This window comes from Gadus macrocephalus, chromosome 3, assembly GCF_031168955.1.
Source record: "Gadus macrocephalus chromosome 3, ASM3116895v1".
Classification (NCBI taxonomy): Eukaryota; Metazoa; Chordata; class Actinopteri; order Gadiformes; family Gadidae; genus Gadus; species Gadus macrocephalus.
The window spans coordinates 21,566,604-21,585,855 of NC_082384.1; the positions used below are offsets into that span (position 1 = coordinate 21,566,604).

The 19,252-nt window shown below is 44.4% G+C and overlaps 1 protein-coding gene across 2 annotated transcripts in view; it reads left to right on the forward strand.

The window, feature by feature from the left end:
• Positions 1 to 19,252, forward strand: part of sorcs3a (sortilin related VPS10 domain containing receptor 3a) — a 136,058-nt gene that overhangs the window by 71,603 nt on the left and 45,203 nt on the right. For both annotated transcript variants that reach the window (XM_060046459.1, XM_060046460.1), the window contains exons 3-4: positions 1,188 to 1,287; positions 10,209 to 10,367. In XM_060046459.1, the coding sequence (XP_059902442.1) occupies positions 1,188 to 1,287; positions 10,209 to 10,367 (259 nt within the window). The remainder of the gene's footprint in view (positions 1 to 1,187; positions 1,288 to 10,208; positions 10,368 to 19,252) is intronic.

A 19,252-nucleotide genomic window follows, 5' to 3' on the forward strand; every position in this document is an offset into this window, starting at 1 on the left:
ACACCGATAAGCTCAGGGGTAGATTTGAGGAAGTGTAGCTACCGCTCTAGATTGGACCAGACGATCTGTCCGATGACGATAAGTAATAGATTGCAGTGCCTCTGATAGGGAGGTAGTTGTTAAATCCACGATGATGCCCTGCTACCTCAACCCCGTAGAATCACCTGATAGCTCAAGCACCAGAATCCACTGTTAGTTTCTCACTTCACTTATTAAGAATAGACAGGCTTTGCAGAGCTCACTTGGCTTTATGGATTTATGAGTCCCACTCCCAACTGGGTTTATCATAAATCACCTCTTGTGAGGGAGATTTATGAAAGGAAGAGAAAAAAACAACAACCTTATTTGCATACCTCCTGCCACAGGCGACTCCATATTGGTTTTTCTGAGAGACACCAGAGGACTCTAACAATGTAATTAAGTCCTAAACAAGCAGTTCAGCGCCCTGGCGTCACGCTCGGATTCGTTTAAGGCTGGTTTGGTCTGATCTCAGAGCGAATATCTGTTTGAAAGCGAACTGCTTTACTTCTACTACTTTGACTTTTGGAGCCGGGCACAAATTAATTTGAATGGATGAGATGATACTGTCATTTTAATAAGAGTTTGAACTGCTGAAGTAGCAACAGCAGTCGTGCAATAAACCCTTTTGTTTCAAGACAATTTGATACTGCAAAAGCAGAAATGGTGGATGAATGGGGAAAATTTGCTGCTGTTGAAAAAGAAGATCTGTCATATCAAAGATGTTTTGGTAGCAGCGTCGGGTCATGTTCCATGGGACAAGGATAACTAATAGGGTCATTACCACTTTTTAATTATTAGAACTTTTGTCTATGGGGACAACCACATGTATCTTTTTCACTTCATATATTATATGCTCTTTTAAATCATTGGTAAAGATTAATTATTAACAGCACTGGGTCCATTCTGCAGGGGATCGAGTTGGCTTCCCTTATTCTACTAGAAAGACACAAAGCACATTACAGTGGCCGATTTGAGATTACATTTAAGTAGTGTAGTCTGTTAAATATTCTGTTTTCTTTAAAACCGGGTTTGTTGTAACTATTTGCCACATTTAACTCGTGACATCATGTGTGTCCTGTGCATGATCTTTTGAATACAAAAACAAATCTATGTGGCTCTATACACTGGCTTACTCGTTCACACTGTTTTTCCTTCTGTATTTTCAGGTCTACTGACTACGGATCCACCTATGAGAGAATGAATGACAAAGTAGGATCCAAGACAGTGCTGAGTTACCTCTACATCTGTCCGACTAACAAGAGAAAGGTACGTTTTTTTTAAAATGGACTTGAGTACATTAAATGCCCCCTGAATGAGGAGGAGCATCCTGGCAACTGCCCGCACACTTTTTATTTTTTTTATTTCCGGTTAACGACTGGCACCAATGTCATGGCTTAATCCGAAGCTAAGGTCAAGGACGGCCCATGATAAGACAAGATTGACAACAGAGGTCTTCCCTTGGCAAAGCAAGAAATGTATTGCGCACCATTAAAATATTTAAGGTATTAAAAGTGTTCTTGGCCATGGAGTAGCGTGATGAACCATCCATGTCCAAAGGCCAACATCTCATTGCAGTATGCAATACTTTTCCAAAAAGCTGTTGAAGATTGGAGTTGTAAAATACATGCTATTGCACTTTAATTCTGCTGGTGTTTCTCTAAAGGAGGCAGCTTGACATTTTGAAAGCCACCTTCTCTAGAAACTCCAGGCTGTTAGCTACAGCCTTCAATCCCCTCTCCTCCATGTACCCAGAGGTTCATGTTTTAGCTTTGTAGGGCCTGGAGACATTTGTTCTGTGCACCAGAGCAAGACAAGGCAGAAAGACAACAGGTAGAGATAGTTACAGTTGCCAAGCGTTCAGTACGAAGGGTAGACTAACTGAAACCAATTTCCTATTAAAAGGGTAGAATGTGCTGTGGCAAACAAATTAAAATGTGGGCAGATAGCCCACGTCGTTTTTCTGTTTTTGTGTTCGCTGTTTGTTGTATGTTTCTTGCTCGGCTACAGATAGGCTAATTGTTTTTCTTTGACTCTTTTCAAACCGAAATACTTTCAATATAAAATGCTTCTTGTGAATGTATGTAGCTGTGTAAGGAAGAAAGGCTGAAATACTAAAAAGAGACACTTTTATCCAAAGGGACTTGCAAGTTAGGCTCAGGATAATCAAACAATGCAGTTAAAACTGGAGTAGCTATACAAAAAAGTTCTGTGACCTAGTTTTAGATAACTGGACAAGGAAGAGCTGTAGCTTTTAAAATACTTGAATATTATAAATTGTGATCTCGATTATAAGACATTATAGTCAAGATCATATTAAACATTGCTTTCTTTCTCTTATTCCACAACAACAGTACAGCTCAACAGGGAAGAGGAAGAGGTGTTTCTTCAGACATAGTGCATTATTTAAACAATTAACCAGCAAAGGGAGCAAAGCTTTATTTTAAGGTTCATCTTGTATTTAACGTAAATACCTAAGTCAGGTAGGCAGATACTGATTATGGAACTTAAAAAAACACACTGATTGGCTTAGGCGATAGCCAATGTGGCACAGTGAATCAGCAGTTTTAGCATAGATGTAGGTTGCATATTCATTTTTTTTTCAAAATATGACTCATAGCAATTACACTATGGGCCCTATCTTGCATCCGGCGCAAGTGACTTAGTCACTGGCGCATGTGTCGTTGCTAGTTTACAACTGGCGCAGAGCGTTCTTTTCCCACCAGCGCCACTCGCCGGTAAATTAGGGATTGATCATGCGCCCCAAGGGGCGGTTCGGCGGAAGGAGGAGGCGTGTTCTGGCGCAAACGCTATTTTGCCGTTGCTGAATACCATTGCGCTACTGACCAGGAAATACCTGGTTTAAAGTCAGTGGCGCGTTGTTCAGATGCTATTTTAAGGGCGGATGCATAGCCTACATGCGCATGCGATGCATACGGATTGCTTGTGCACCTCGCGCATACACTTTGCTTCTCTCATCTACCTAGCCGCACATTCTTGGTAAATTATTTGGGAAAGAACAGCTGATGCAGCGGTAATAAGTTGCACTTTTAAATCAATGCATCTGCAAACACCGTACAGCAAACACATATTTTCTTGACACAGACATCGTATAGGCCTACATGCCCATAACTTTTAGGATTGATGAGTATTTGATCGTGAAAAACATTGTTTTACCGCGAGTGAGTGTTAAAAAGAATGAATGAATGCGGGCGCGCGTGTGTGCTCTGTTTAAACACACGCAAACTAAACACGTAACGCATAATACAATCAATGGCAATGTCTATTACCGCGGAGACACATGCATATTAGGATAGCATACAATACTGATAAGAAACAATGTTTATAATGTATTGCGTATTTCATTAAATAGATCAGTTACCGCATATCATATGTTATATTATTTACGTTTTCTTTGGCGGAATTTATTTGAGGACTCAGTATTTCTGAAGTTGTGGAAGAAAACCCCTTATTCCATGTGTGAATTAGGCCATATTATTTGGCAATAAACTGAGCCATTTGCAGTTTGAAATTCATGTGCATCTGTCTCATCGGAGACTGCAGACGCGCTGTCAAAATATCAACTCGTCCGATTCAAATGCGCTCATGGCTCTTAAAGGGGATGGGAGCTGGCACTCTCATTGGTTTGTTGGACGTTACGCCCAAACCACACCTACGGGTAATTAGGCTGCTTCAGACCAACCCTTTTGACACTTGCGCCGCGACGCAAGTGTCATTTATCCGCCTGTAAAATAGCGATAGCGCCGTAGAACCGCCCACAAAGCTACTTGCGCTTTGCGCTTTCCACTTGCGTTTCAGACCGTTAAAATAGGGCCCTATGAGGCTAACGATATTTGAAAAAGAAATGTTCTCCGTTATGTCAAAAGATAATTCTGTGCATAGCTGCAACATCAGTGCCTCCGAGCAGACTGGAGACTTTAGAAAGTTTAGAGGGTACAGGATACAGTGGTCTATTACATTTAACTGATCACTGAAAGCACTGGAAACATTTCTCTGCTTTAGGACTGAGCTGGTCTGTATGTCATGGAGCAGGAGGTAGTTCATCATCCGAACCACAGCTTACCTGTGGGGGGGGGGGGGCCTTTGGCCTGTGCTTTCTATGCTCCAGTGGCCCTTCCCCACTATATAAGAGAGAGAGAGAGAGAGAGAGAGAGAGAGAGAGAGAGAGAGAGAGAGAGAGAGAGAGAGAGAGAGAGAGAGAGAGAGAGAGAGAGAGAGAGAGAGAGAGAGAGAGAGAGAGAGAGAGAGAGAGAGAGAGAGAGAGAGAGAGAATTGGTTGCCAGGGGTTGAACATTTTCACTAGTTTACTACTCTATCTTCATTTAATATTTGTGTTATTCTTGTTTGCAACACCAATATGTTTAACAATGTAAGTTTAACAAATAACAACAGATTTGATCAATGTCATGGTCAGAACTACTACGACAAACATGTACAACATACATACATAGGTCTCATGACTTAGACATATTTTTCGGTGATTCAGAAACATATGGTGATAGCGGCAGAGATCCCAGTTCCCTTACCGTGATCAGACCTGCTTCAGTGAGGTCCTCAGACCGATCCGTATGTACACCTCTCCGGGGCGGGCTGTGGACCCCAGGTGGGCCCTCAGCATCTCATCTGAAGGATGGGACACGTGGGTCCCAATATGAGCGGCGCTGACCCTAAACACCTCGCTCTGGAGAGCAGGTCAAATTAATCCGTCTTGGTTGAGCTACAGCGGGTTCGGGAAAGGCATTACCTCATGCCGTTTCCGGAATGGTATTACTACCGGTATTGCTATCTTCTATAGTTAGATAAAAAAATACAATCAGATGGCCATCCTTGTCTAGAGGGGAATGAGAACCTAGCCCTCTCATTATCTTATAAATGTATTGTTTTGGTATTTGCCGTATTTAAAGAAAATATAAATATCGATAAATATCTAAATGTTTACCAAGAAAAGGCTTTTCATAAATATAATGTTTGCATCCATACATCAATTTGTGGATATATAATTGACAAACGGCAGTGTTAATTGCAGTAATACATGTGAGAGAAACACATACACGTTTCTTCTATCTCCCCGTTGATTTACAGTGTTAAAGATGACTTATCGCTCTCTTCTCACATAACACCTACAGTTCTTAAAGGTCCCATGACATGCTATTTTATGTATTCTTTAATATAGGTATTAGTGGGCAACTAACACAGTATTCAAAGACGTTCCCTAAATTCAGCCGTGGTGCAGAGTTACAGCCACTCCGAGCCAGTCGCACATTGAGGTTCCCCCAAATGCGCTGTTTCGGTGGGCGTGTCAAGGAGGAGGGTGGGGGTGTGGCCCTGAGCAGCTTGCAGCCACCATGCGCTCTGTTTACAGTGGATGTATCGCAATGGCGAGGCGCACACCCTTTAGCCGTGTTCCGTAAATATTCTAGAACACACGGGAGTCCTGGAGCTCTATATCTAAATATTATCATATAGCCTACACAGATATCTATATCATATAATATATATTATCACGGCCAAAAGCTGTGTGAGCCGATATTATGAATCTCAAACGACCGCGTTGGGTTCTCCGACGTTCCTGGTTCTTCAACGTCCACATCAATGTGAATGCACACACTGTAACGCAAGTGTTTCTTGTTGGTTCTTTGACTTGTCTTGTATTTCCACAACGAGACTGTCGTGGGGGTTATCTGAGCCATGGTTGAGAAGGAATTTGGGGAAAGGAACTTTGGTTTGACTCGCTGAAGTAGGCTACATGAACTGCGACATGCCGCCGGTTGCCGCGAGGCACCATCGCCCGGCAGCGGGCAGCCGGCAGCAGGCAGCGCGCGGTTCAGTCGACTTCAGGTTGATGTGAAAGTGGAAGAACCAGAGACGTCGCAGAACCCGACAAAGTCGTTTGTGATTCATAATATCGTCTGGAGGCGCACACAATATGTTATATGATATAGATATCTATGTATCATATGATATTATTTAGATATAGAGCTCCAGGACTGTAACGCAAGTGTTGTACACTTCCTTGTTATTTGGATAACCGTTCTGCTGTTGGTGTGATGGCGCATCACGTCGGACTCTCGTCTCTGGTATTTCTACAACGAGACTCGTATTGGGGGTTATCTCAGCCAAGGTTGAGAATGAATTGGGGGGAAGGAACTTTGGCTTTGACTCCCTCAAGAACATGAACCACGACATGGAGGAGAAAGGGATTGTTAGCGGCGAATGTCTCCCGCTTGAGCCCCGCTGAGGGACCACCGCCGGAGGCGGAGGTGCATAAGCGCTGCCCGGCAAAGATCCCTTTCTCCTCCTTGTCGTGGTTCATGGTCTTGAGGGAGTCAAAGCCAAAGTTCCTTCCCCCCAATTCATTCTCAACCTTGGCTGAGATAACCCCCAATACGAGTCTCGTTGTAGAAATACCAGAGACGAGAGTCCGACGTGATGCGCCATCACACCAACAGCAGAACGGTTATCCAAATAACAAGGAAGTGTACAACACTTGCGTTACAGTCCTGGAGCTCTATATCTAAATAATATCATATAATACATAGCCTAGATATCTATATCATATAACATATTGTGTGCGCCTCCAGACGATATTATGAATCACAAACGACTTTGTCGGGTTCTGCGACGTCTCTGGTTCTTCCACTTTCACATCAACCTGAAGTCGACTGAACCGCGCGCTGCCTGCTGCCGGCTGCCCGCTGCCGGGCGATGGTGCCTCGCGGCAACCGGCGGCATGTCGCAGTTCATGTACTTCAGCGAGTCAAACCAAAGTTCCTTTCCCCCAATTCCTTCTCAACCATGGCTCAGATAACCCCCACGACAGTCTCGTTGTGGAAACACAAGACACGTCAAAGAACCGACAAGAAACACTTGCGTTACAGTGTGTGTATTCACACACACACATGTGGCGCTCGCACGGTCGAGTCTCATTGGCGGGCCAACGTCTCTGGGCGGGCCAGGCAGAGTAAGGGGAGGAGCTGAGATTCCTCATGACGTCATGAGCACAGATTTCCAAATCAGCGCGCTTGAGCCTCCGTTTTTTCAAAGGCGAGCAGAACAGCTAGTGCTCGTTTTACACCAAACGCAAGTTTTAGCCACTGGGGGACCATAGGCAGCCTAGGGGAACTCATATTTATGTTAGAAAACCTCATAAATTGAGATTTTCATGTCATGGGACCTTTAAGGAACAGGTTGGGGTCAGACTTAAGCTCTCTTCTCTTTGTATTTTAAACATCATATAGATGGATGGGTGGAAGGATGTGTTATTCGAATCAACAGTGTGTTGTATCTTCATCCACACATTTAAATCAGACATGCTTGTAAACAACAGAGTTCCCTTGCAATAAGGCTCCATAATAAACAGTGCAGCCTACATGAATGATTAAAAATAATTTTAACACGCCCATAAAGCAAATCCATAACCATTATTTATTTATCTTTTGCAAGCTATTCTACTCGCCTGATTTATTGGGGGTTGTCTGAGAGTAACAATGTAAAAATGCAGATAAGAAGAATAAGTAGCAAATACATAGCGAGTCGTGGCATGGCTACATCCACCAGAGCAGTCGCACTGCATGGGGATGCAGCATTGCTGCTGGTGGTCCACCTTGAGTCAAAGATGCCACGTGGATTGATTTGGTTGGACGTGATTTATTTGCTGTGGTCCTGTTACCCTCCAAGAGCCTCGGATGGGGTTCACAGATAGCTTTCACCCCACCGCACCTCATAATATGTGCTCGGTTGGGTTGGATGTGAGCTCAATATCACACTAATGAGAAAGAGCAGAAAATACGAAAAAAACTTTATTGGATGCATTTGTTATGCATTGGTTATGTTATTGTTTGCCACCTCGCGTCTCCTCTTCTCTTCCCCACTTCTGGCTCACCATTGGCTGAGGACTGCAAAAATAATTGAACACCTAAAGTCAACAGAGAGTGGAATATTATTATCAGTTTTCTCCAAGGGACTGTGGGGTTTGACTGGGTTATATCCTGCGTGCCACATCCCATTCCTTTACACTAAAGATTTATGGTCATGGGAAGTGTAGTTTGATCACTATTGTTCAATGTGAATAGTTCTTATTATTAATAAATATTCTTTGTTCAGTGCTGCCTGCAGGGAAACTTAATTAACACTTATAATATAATATAATAAACCAGGAAATATATTGCAGTCAAGTTCTTACATGAGTTGTCTGCCTTTATGCCCTAATTAATGAATACCTTTAGACGGCCAAAGAAATGGACGCATATTCATTGTTATGACTTCACCTGTAATGTATCTTGGATATTTTAAAATACAGTTGGAGCTATTATTTATGTTTAAGAGTTGGAATATGTTTGACAAAATAATAAAATAGGAATTAATCAAGTTAAGCAGTGTGTGTGTGAATAACACTCCAGTGAGGTTCTATGTAATGAATGGCAGGGATTGGAAGGTGTAAGAAATCCTGTTTGCCTGTTTAGTGGCCCTTAATGGAAAACAATTCATCTAAATCACGGCTTGGGAGGTGAGGGGAAAATTGTAGAAAGAGGGGAGGTATTTCTGTCAGTGACAAATGTGCCGCTGTTTTCTCAATTCAGATCAGGCTGAAAGGAGAAAACAACTCTTTGGGAGCTGTGTGGGCATAGTGATAACACCTACTCCCACACACATTTTTTCGTCGTTTTTTAAGAAAGTGAGTTCTCCCACGTGATCCTAATCCCATCAATCCTGCTTCCTTGATTCTTCTCGATGTTTCCTATCAGATCATGATCCTCTTCTGAAGTAGGCCATTTGTGCCAAAAAATCCACTGTGATGAACGAGCTCCATAACCTTACCCATAACCCTTCAGGGTAAACAAGCTTATGACCATGTGATGGCGTTCCATCAGCAGAACCTCCCCTCGTAGCGATCCGCGTTGAAGGAGCCCTCGTCTAATTGAGTCATTTACGCTAAGAAAACCCCCACGTCGTAAAGAAGCTCTCGGAGTTAAAGCGTTGTTGTTGTTTTTTTGCAAACATTGTTCTGTAAGCTGTACGTCTTTGTGATGGGAAACCATTCGTACACCCCTTTTAGAACGGTGACAGAAATGTGACGGCATAGCCACACTCCCTGATAAGTGAATTCAGAAGGACACAATGATGCAATTTCCACACTGATTACATTTTCCGACTTCTCAATCTCCGCAGCTTGCTATAATGTGGCAGAATACTGGGAGTGGCTATGGGAATAAATGTAAATTGGTTTAATCTTTTAAAGCTGTTTAATCATATCAAATGATAGGGTCTTTCAGCGCGGGTGTGCCCAGGTCTTTCATGGAGAGAAATAACCATCGGAAAAACCCCACATCAGTCATTTAGCACGCGTCTAGATATGATCTGACGTCTTGGCGTCGCACTACATCAGAACGGCCATCACTATAAATAGACCGGAACCAAAAAACGACCCCATTATCAGGACGGCCTTCTGGAGAGTCTTGATGAACTCTCCTAAGTGCTTGTGCTTGGAGCACACACAGGGAAACAACCCACCCAAAAATGCTACTACATGGCAACAGAAGCAAGCGGCAGGCTGAATGGGAGTGGGAGACGGGGGGGGGGGGGGGGGGGGTAAGGGTCTTGGCACCACGGCGAGCTCCCCTCGTTCCAGGAGAACCGTCTTTTCTGCTGACGCGGCGGAGCGGTCTCGCTAACGGCCAGCTCTCTTGTCTCTGCTCTCGTCTGGCGTGGCTTGGTTCACTCTCTTACTTACTTCATCCCTTCAACTTCTTTATTCATCCTCTTCTTTCTCTTTTCCGACTCATCTAAATAATGCTTATTCTTCATTTGTCCTCCCTGTGTATGCCCTGGTGTATACTTTGATTGATACGTGTGGGTGCGTTTTTTATAACCGGAGAACGTGCACGCAAATGCACACGCGCATTTATTTTCATGCACGGACACAATATGGTGCTCGTATCTACAGCTCTCGCTCTTTTGTTTCATATACTCACTGTTTTCGAAATTGAAAGCACTTTTCACTTTTGTGAAAACACAAAATCAACAATATTGACCGTTTTTGTCTTTTTGTGTCTTAGTATTGTGCAACCATGCAGGTTGCACAATATTGCACAGATCTCTCACTCTCTGTCTCTCTCTCTGTCTCTGTCTCTGTCTCTCTCTCTGTCTCTATGTGGCTCTCTCCCTCTCAGATCATGGTGCTGACCGACCCGGAGTTTGAGAGCAGTGTTCTGGTGAGCTCTGATGAGGGGGCCAGTTTCCAGAAGTACCGCCTCAGCTTCTATATCCTCAGCCTCCTCTTCCATCCCACCCAGGAGGACTGGGCCTTAGCCTACAGCCACGACCAGAAGGTAACATCTTCTTCTGTTAACTCTCCAACTGCTTTCCATCGCCTCGGTTTGTTTGTTGCTGGGTTTTCTTCCTCCATAAAAGGGTATTCTGTTTGATTGCATTGCTGCAACAGGATGGATGTGGACTGAAACTCTGAAATGACTTCCTCCCCTGGAAGAGATTGGTTTAGGATTTGCTGGGTAGTTTGAGAGACAATAATGGTGATTGCTATATGTGTTTTTTTCTCTTCTCCCTAATATTTACCCCTCAGTAGCCCACAGTAAAACAGGGAAACACTGCAGGCTGTCACTGACCTTCAATTCCAACCGCACAAGGAGGGGTGCAACATGTAAAATACATAATTCATGAGCATAATGAACAGTGTTCCCAGTTGTATCAAACTGATTCAGGGACATGCCTCAAAAATAGTCAGCCCAATATTCACCAGGGATGGTTTTTGGGATGTTTGGTCCCCCTATTATAATTGGGGATCCAAACTTCCCCCCCGAAAAAAATCCAAATACATTCTCTTGACCTTTGTACATATTTCCCTATAGGGCCCAAAGCACAATTTCACCTTACCAAGTGGACTTGTGTCTTATTAGAAGCAAGTTGAAAATACTAGCACCAGCTGCATACTGTTACTTTGCTTCTTTGAACCATTTGTGTCACATTACAAATATGGAGCAGAATTTGCACTCTGTGTTTTCTGGCTTTAGATATTGATATAATAATCACTTTATGCATTACAAAATTATTTACTCAACAGTTTATGAACAAATGAGGCCAGAGAAAGCTTTTCTACATTTAGTGTCGCCCATTACACATGCATTGCTATTGGAAGCTGACAGTGCCAGGAAATTCAGGCTAACATGGGATTGGCCTTAGAAATAGTATTAGTAGTAATACCTAATATGATCACAAATGTATGAAATGCTTTAATTATGTCAATTCATAAGTGATTAGTAACTCATGAGGGCTATCTGGAGGCCTGTATTGTCAATCTTTAAGGCAGGTTCTCATTGCTTCAGACCACTGCCACGTGCAATTAATCATCTCCAAAGACTGAATTAGTAAGGTTCATTCTTTGCTAATGTTGTTTCACAGTTTACAAAGCTGAGATTACAGTTATTAAGGGAGCATGACTAACAAAGTGATTAGCCACAGTGGAAGTGTTCAGCAGAGTGATTATTTAGCGCCAAACAAGAAGAATGGGGTATCAACACTGTTGAGATCATCTGCATCAGGAGGATTTCCTGGAATGAATGTGGTCCTTCCAGCCCTCCTGAGACTCGTTCCCAGGGGATCCTTATAGTAAATAGTAGAAGTAATGGTAAACAATGATCGCACAAAGCTAACACACCCCCTGCCTGTTATGTTAATGTATTAGTTTCAAGAAGCTCCAATGAGAGTTGCTAAAACAACTATTACTTCTATTTGATCACTTCTGTGCCGTGGGTAGAGTCCTGCATTGCCCCATTGTTTTTAATTATTGTTTATTTTCTATTACATGCTTTTATTATTATCCAGGGACATTTAATTAGGTGAAGTGAGAGTCGTGGGATGTTTAGTGCAAGTAAAGAGAATTACTTTATTTAACTACGATGAAGAGAATTTAACCACACTAAAGTGTTGATTTGTGAGAAACCGGACGATGGCCAAGTCTGTTAACTTCAAGGAAGAAGGAGCTACACGGCTCACTTAAGAAGGCTATCCCTCCTTTTTTTATCCGTAAACTTCCTGCCCTCTCTGTTGACTGGGTTATTAAAGTTTTTAGTTTAAAATCTTTTTTGTCAAAAAGCCCAGAACAATTTGGCCTGCAGTTGTTTTTGCTTCCTTTCATTTATTTATGAGAGACCCGTGTTCCTTTTTGGGGGGTTTCAAGTAAAGAGGAAACTTTTTTAGTACTCGCCGCAAAAAGAATATTCAGTGTATTTATATTCATGATTCATGAGGGTAAATCTGTGAATTTGAAATGTTCCATAAGTTAAGTGAGCAAAAAACCCTGTTGACCTGTTAGAAATAGAAAGCACTGTTGTTGCCTTTATTTGTATAACATCACAGAGAAAATAAACTGTGAAACCCTGTTTCTTAGTCCATGGAAGTGCCATAGCAATCCTTTCTTTGAGTCTCCCATTGATGACCAGTTGTTGTTTTGTCAATCAACTTTATGATCATTCTAGTCATCGTCGTGCTCTAATATTATTAAATTTCTCCCATAATAATTATAACAATAGTTATTATTTACAAATATCACGTCATTGTGAGTAATAGTAGCACTATTGCTACTCAAAGTGATTGAGTAGCACTTTAAGTCCTCACCCTCTGCTCTCCTTCATGAGCTGTGTCATCCGATTTGTTTTAATGCACCTGATTCTTTGTAGAAGTTGACACTCTCCATAATGTTAGACATATTTTAGGATCCTGTGCGTTCTGCTGAGCCAGGGATGAACCCTGGGTTACTTGCATAAGCCACACATCTTAGCACAGAGCTCGCGATACAGAAGTTGAACACAGGCGCAGCAAAACTTTCTCACACGCTTCCTTTGTACTCTAAATACCGATGCTATAGTGAGCAATGCGCAGACAATACACCAGGAATAGTTTGAAAAGAGGAACAGCATGGGTGACTATACACTGCAAGGTGTTCATTCTGGGAGATATGCGTGAGGTTTGTGCGCACATCATAATCTCCTTGACAAAGGGATTTGCGCTAAAGACCGGTCTATATTCTCACCGCACGGCTGTTGGCCCAGTCCTAAAAGGCTTAAATTGCAAGACAAACATGCCTCGTTGAGTTGCAGTCGGAAGACGAGGGGATGCGGTGGAAGTTTGAAACTGCTTGAACCGGGAGAGGGTTTCAGTGGACTGAAATAAAGCCTATATGACCTGTGCAAATAAATGTGTGTGTCCCATGGGCCTGGATTGAGGCTCTTAATTGCTTTAGAGCCACAGCATGCGAGGGAGAGTGGGTGGTTCCACTTTTCGATTCGTTAGCGCCGTAGTCTTGGTAGTTCAAGAGAAAACCACCTCCGGTTGACGTCAGGATGGGAGAGGGGGGGGGGGGGGGGTGGCGAAGGTTAACATGGGACGACTGCATTAGCGTTAATAGCACAGAGAGTTATGGACACGCATGTTTACATAACACTTGGATGGAAAGAGGCGGTGTTACACAACACCCTGGAGTGCGCCGGGTAACGGTGAAACACAGAACATAGAAGGGGAGGGGTTTCAAAGAGACAACCTCCGGATCCAGTCAGGGGGTGAAGCGGGGAAGAGAGGCGCGGTAGAAAGGAGAACAGATGGGGCCCTCCCGTTTGAACGGAACAGCAGATATGTATTGTCACTACGTTGTCAAAACAGCAGATGGAGACGCGCTGCCTAGATGAAGGGGGACTGTGTCTCGGCGGCCCCATAATGAACCACAAGAGTTTCCCTCAAGTGTAGGGCACTTTGCTGTGAGTTGCGTTACAGCTGAAAATAACATGTTTGCATCGGTTCAGGTTACCTGGTGTGCCACACATTAATTGTGTGTGTGTGTGTGTGTGTGTGTGTGTGTGTGTGTGTGTGTGTGTGTGTGTGTGTGTGTGTGTGTGTGTGTGTGTGTGTGTGTGTGTGTGTGTGTGTGTGTGTGTGTGTGTGTGTGTGCCTAGGTGGTGGGCTCCCTTGGTAATTGACCAAATACCTGGAGGATCCTTACAAATGGCTGCCGTCGGCATCCTCGATACAGTTTCCCCATGCCGTGCAAACAACATGACCCCAATAGGCAGAGCTCGGGACAGGGGGTACATTAGCATGGGGAGCGCCTTTTTCCTCATTACATGGAAACACAAGGTGCGCATTTTGCTGGCCTAAGGGACGTTGAGGCCGGGGGGTTTGTGGGCGAGTGGACGGTCGGTGGGCCTCGGAAGACTTGGCTCCGCGTCCTTGGCGAACAGCCAGCGTCCTCTGAAGGCGTATCGCGGCAGATACCCCTTAGCTTCGTGCTAACGTCTAATGTGCGTGGCACGGGCTGTGTGTGGCCTGTCACTTTTCTTGTGTTCCTTCAAAGCACGACAACCACATAACTGTCGGGTGTGGTGGAAGAGGGAGGAGAACGGAGGCCGGGTAGGGCAGGACGGGCTTCCTCCAGAGGAGGAAGCCCGTGTTTGTGTTGACCTGCCTCGGCTCTCGGAAGAACGGCGGTAAAGTGAGACGAAGAGGCAGAGACAGGGATTAAGTGGCGCAGGCAAAGAAACTGAACCGAAGAAACGAGGGCAAATTTAGACGGATGGATCGGGCCTTCCTATTAAGTTGCACGTCGCTCTCTCGTTTGAGAAGCCCCCCCCTCCTTCCCTCTTTAAACACCACAGCTGTGTCGCGGTGCGAGCCTTTATGTCGGTGGATCCGTTTGTCTGTCTTTTGCTGTGTTGTTGTTATAAACAGAGCTGCCCGGCCAAGCTTCCTCATTGTTTATTAATTTTACATGCCAGATAAAACAACGTCTTGGATGAAACGTTTTGCTTTACTCTCTCTCGGCTGACATGCTTTCATCATAGTGTCAATGCTAGGAAAAAAGCGGCACATTCTGAGAGTCCATCACTGTCGATGGGTTTTTCTCTGTGTTTTCCTCTCACGAGTTTCTTTCTTTTTTTTTATTCAAGGTTTTTTCCGCCAGGCAGAGTACAATTACGACGTTTACTGAAGCCAGCAGGAAAAGTCAGATCTGGCTTTGTCGTTCCTTGATGGAGTCCCTGGGTGGAAAGAAATGAGATGGAGATAATAAGTGGAATCAGTGGAAAAGCTTCTGGGTTCTTGCTGGGTTTACATGATTATAAGTTTGATAAGTTATAATTTACCCTCATTTAGTTCACTTAGGCTTGCTCTAAAATGATAAGGTTCTGTAGACAAATAATGCAGAAAAAAATGAATACAATAACATAGAAGATATCCAACAGAGTCCATTTAAATGGTTTTGTGCACTTATCGACGTTAGCCTTAACACTCGAAGCATAAAGCAACCATAATGTTTTCAAACCCACTTGGACACACCATGGGTCATTATTCAGCTCGACGTAATTATTTCAAGTGTTTTTCTTTCAACAGGAAAATAAAGCGCAATGTGAACAACAACAAGTGCAATTAATCGTATAATGATATTTGTCGGACTATGCATTTCAGAATGTGAACACTTTAGTATGAGTCAACGGGTACAATTACACAACCCCAACCAGGATTTTAGATTGATTATGCAACATCAACTACGCAACAGGTTCAGCAAACCCCTGTGTGAGAGTTTAACACTGGTGTTTTAACGACTGGGAGGGCCTGGTGCAGATCAGGGAGAATGAGCATACATTTACAACTATGAACGTATAGCAACCTAGCCTGGCTATCGCCAGACCAAGCTAAATCGTAGATTGTACGTTGGTCTGGGGAAGCTGCTGTCATTTTCTTCAGCACAAGAGGCGTGATCAATGGGCCTAGGTCAAATGACTCTGTACGCAATTGGCTGCTTGCCATCGCTTCCCTGTCGTCATTGTGTTAAACCGGACAATAGCGTGCCAGGGGGGAAAAGCCAGCTTGATGATTGGCTCCCGTAAAAACGTATCGATACTAGAAAGAAATGTAATGCTCTTCTCCAGACCCTTCTGCAGGTCGAACTCAAATCACCGGAAGAAAGTTAATAACAAACCCTCACCGTGGTACAGATTGTCCACTTTACAATCCCGTAAAGATGTTCCGTTTCTAACCTACAATGTGCAACAACGGTTCATTAACAAGCATCACACGTTCCACATATAGTATGTGAAACGCCCACTATCGACTGTTTCCATGTGTTCCAAATTAATCAGATGTTTTCACCCTTATATTTTAGCATTGTGGTCTTCTTCAACGATTCCTCCCAATGTGGGGAACCTGTTTTGTTTGATAGCGCCCCGAAAGATGCACGTTTTGGCAATTAACTAATTGGACTGTGAAATTACAGAGGAGTCCTTCATTAAAAAATGCCATTGCATGAATAAGGCGAAGGGAGGATCAAAGATTTATGGTTCGAAAGTGCTGCGTTACCAGAATGAGAGCTAGGAAAAAAAAAAGGAGAAAAATCAGTGCCGTTTTTTGTCGTGGCCACCAGTCCTCCCTCCCTCCCTCCCTCCCTCCCTCCCTCCCTCCCTCCCTCCCTCCCTCCCTCCCTCCCTCCATCCCTCCCTTCCTCCATCGCTCCCTCCACCCCACCCTCACTGACTCCCTCCCTCCCTCCCTCCTTTGCTCCCTCCTTCGCTCCTTCCACCCTTCCCTCACTGACTCGTCGCCTTTCTCCCTCCCTCCCTCCCTCCCTCACCACCCCCTTTCACCGTTCCCCTAATGATCCTAACAGGCCACGCAGCCCATAAATCTGAACAGTAGGGGAAACTAAGTGTCTCATAATCATGCAGTCTCCACCTAGTCACTCATTGTGCACCTGCCCGGCCTCCACCCCCCCCCCCCCCCCCTTTTGCAAGTCCACCAGGACAGCGGTGGCACTTGTTTAAATCCAATCTCCTCTCAGTACGTTCTTCATCACCAACCATGGCCTGCAATCTCTCTCTCTCTCTCTCTCTCTCTCTCTCTCTCTCTCTCTCTCTCTCTCTCTCTCTCTCTCGCACTCTCGCACTCTCGCACTCTCTCTCTTGCTCTAATTCACTCAGACAGACAGACAGACAGACACAGTCACATACACACAAATGCACACACGCACAGCTCTCTACCACTGCCCCTAATGATGTAGCCCTCACCACATCGTTGTCCTACACATAACGAGGGTGAGCCCAGTTACCCGTCTGCGCCACTAATGCTGACGCCGGAGCGGAGATGAGGGCAGACATTTCCGGCGGGGCTGCAGTCTTCTCTTAAGTTTCCTTTATTTAATGCCTTGAAGTGGTGATACAGTGTCTATGCGGAGTGGTCCAATGGTACTGCCGCCGTCTGGGGAAAACAAATGGCGGGTGTATGGGGGCCGGGCTGGGGTCGGGGTGGATTGTTATGAATAAAAGACGTACATACATCAGTGACAAACCAGAAGTTAACAGCCGGCGCTGTGGGTTCAGAGAAGATGTTTATCCCCGCGCATATACACAGAGTTCTCCACGCGTGAGTGGAGGACGCAATTTGACCAAGGTGATTTGTTGGCCCATATGTTCTGTGAGGTCTCTGTAAACATTTGCATTCACCGCAATAATCGGTCAGACGCGCGCCCACCGCAACCAGACTGTTTCCCTTCAGAAGCACCCAAGGTGACCTAGAGCCAGAACGACTACATGACCACATGCTACCGCGAGGGCAACTCCACTGGGAGCCCTGCTCGTAGTAGTAGTAGTAGTAGTAGTAGAGCCCTTTCCTTTGGCTCAAGGGCAGTCCGAAACATGTTTTGTCTCTGTAGATTTTTTTGTGTGTTTCCTGACATCTACCGTCATGTATTTCCTCCGGAGTTCGGAACACACACGTGTCCCAAGTTTGAGCCTCGGACTGAAAGTAGACCAAGCGAAACTAGATCAAGTGGTAGCGTTCCAAGGGCAAGGCGAGCGTCTGGAGGATAATTTTCCACCTTATGGGTTTGGAGAGATCACAGCTGAACAGGTGCGGACACATCTGGATAAGCTAGCTGAGTCTGTCGGGGTCTGATCATGGGTGGTGGGTGTTGGAGGGGAGGGGGGGGGAGCTGGAGGGGGTGTTGTTGGCAATCTGGCTGGAGAGTCTTGAAGATGCAAAACGGATCTGCTGTTGAGGAGAATGGTCAAATGACTGCGGGCTCGGCTGCACACGTTGTGATTGGAGGAGACACAGAGGGTAGCATAACATTGTTAATCACGTTAAAGGGGGGGCTGGGGGGAAATCATTAATCCGTCATACATCATCAACCTATCAACCTGTCAGATGAGCAACTCCCTCTTGGACGTAAACACACTCTCACACACACACGCTCGGCTAAGCGGCATCCCAAGCATCATGAGTGCATATGCCAGGGGACACACACACAAACAAACACACAAACAAACAAACATGCACAGACTTTCAAACACGCACATGCACAGACACGTGCTCAAACCCATGCTTGCGCGAGAACACACAAGCAATCACGCACACACGCACACACACATACTGTATACGTACACACATGCACAGACTCGAACACGCACATGCACAGAGAAATGCTCAGACCCATGCATACATGAGAACACACGCATGCAATCACGCAAACATGCACGCACACATATACATTACACCAGTCATTCTTCATGACATTCTTTCAAGTTGTTCTAAACTGATTAGTGTGCATGGTTCATTGACACATTTCCTTCATCCTTTCTCCCCAATGGGAACATTAACGCAACTGCAGAGAACAAACTAGGAAGAGATGGCATCAACTGCCTTTCTGACAAACACACCATCCCAGCAATACTTCAATATGCAAACATTGTTTCACTTAATCCACCATAATGATGCAAATGTATGCTGTTAATTAATTGCGGCTGAATCATGTCCATGCTAAATGGGTTCAGAAATGCAATGGGGACACCAGACTCAATAAAGTGTTTAGGCAGAGAGAAATGGCAAGACGCTTTATTTGGAATTAATCTTTTTCTCCGTCTTTCTCCCCTTTCTGTCATTTGCATTAAGCCCGCACGCGGAAAATTTGCATTTTCCATTTGTAATATTCTCGAGATTGTTTTTGTGCTGGTGTAGGTTCAAGCGTTGAGGAGTCCTCTTTTGCTTAGCTCTTTTCATTCAAACCTTGTCTTAATGGCTGTTGGTGAATAGTTATCGTCAAGTACTTTGCTTTCAAAATCACTCCTTGTCATTGTAATGCACAGGGGACACTTTCTTTTTTTAAGTCCGCTAAATATGGTTTTGTCCTCTTACATGCTTTTATAATCCTCTTTTTTTT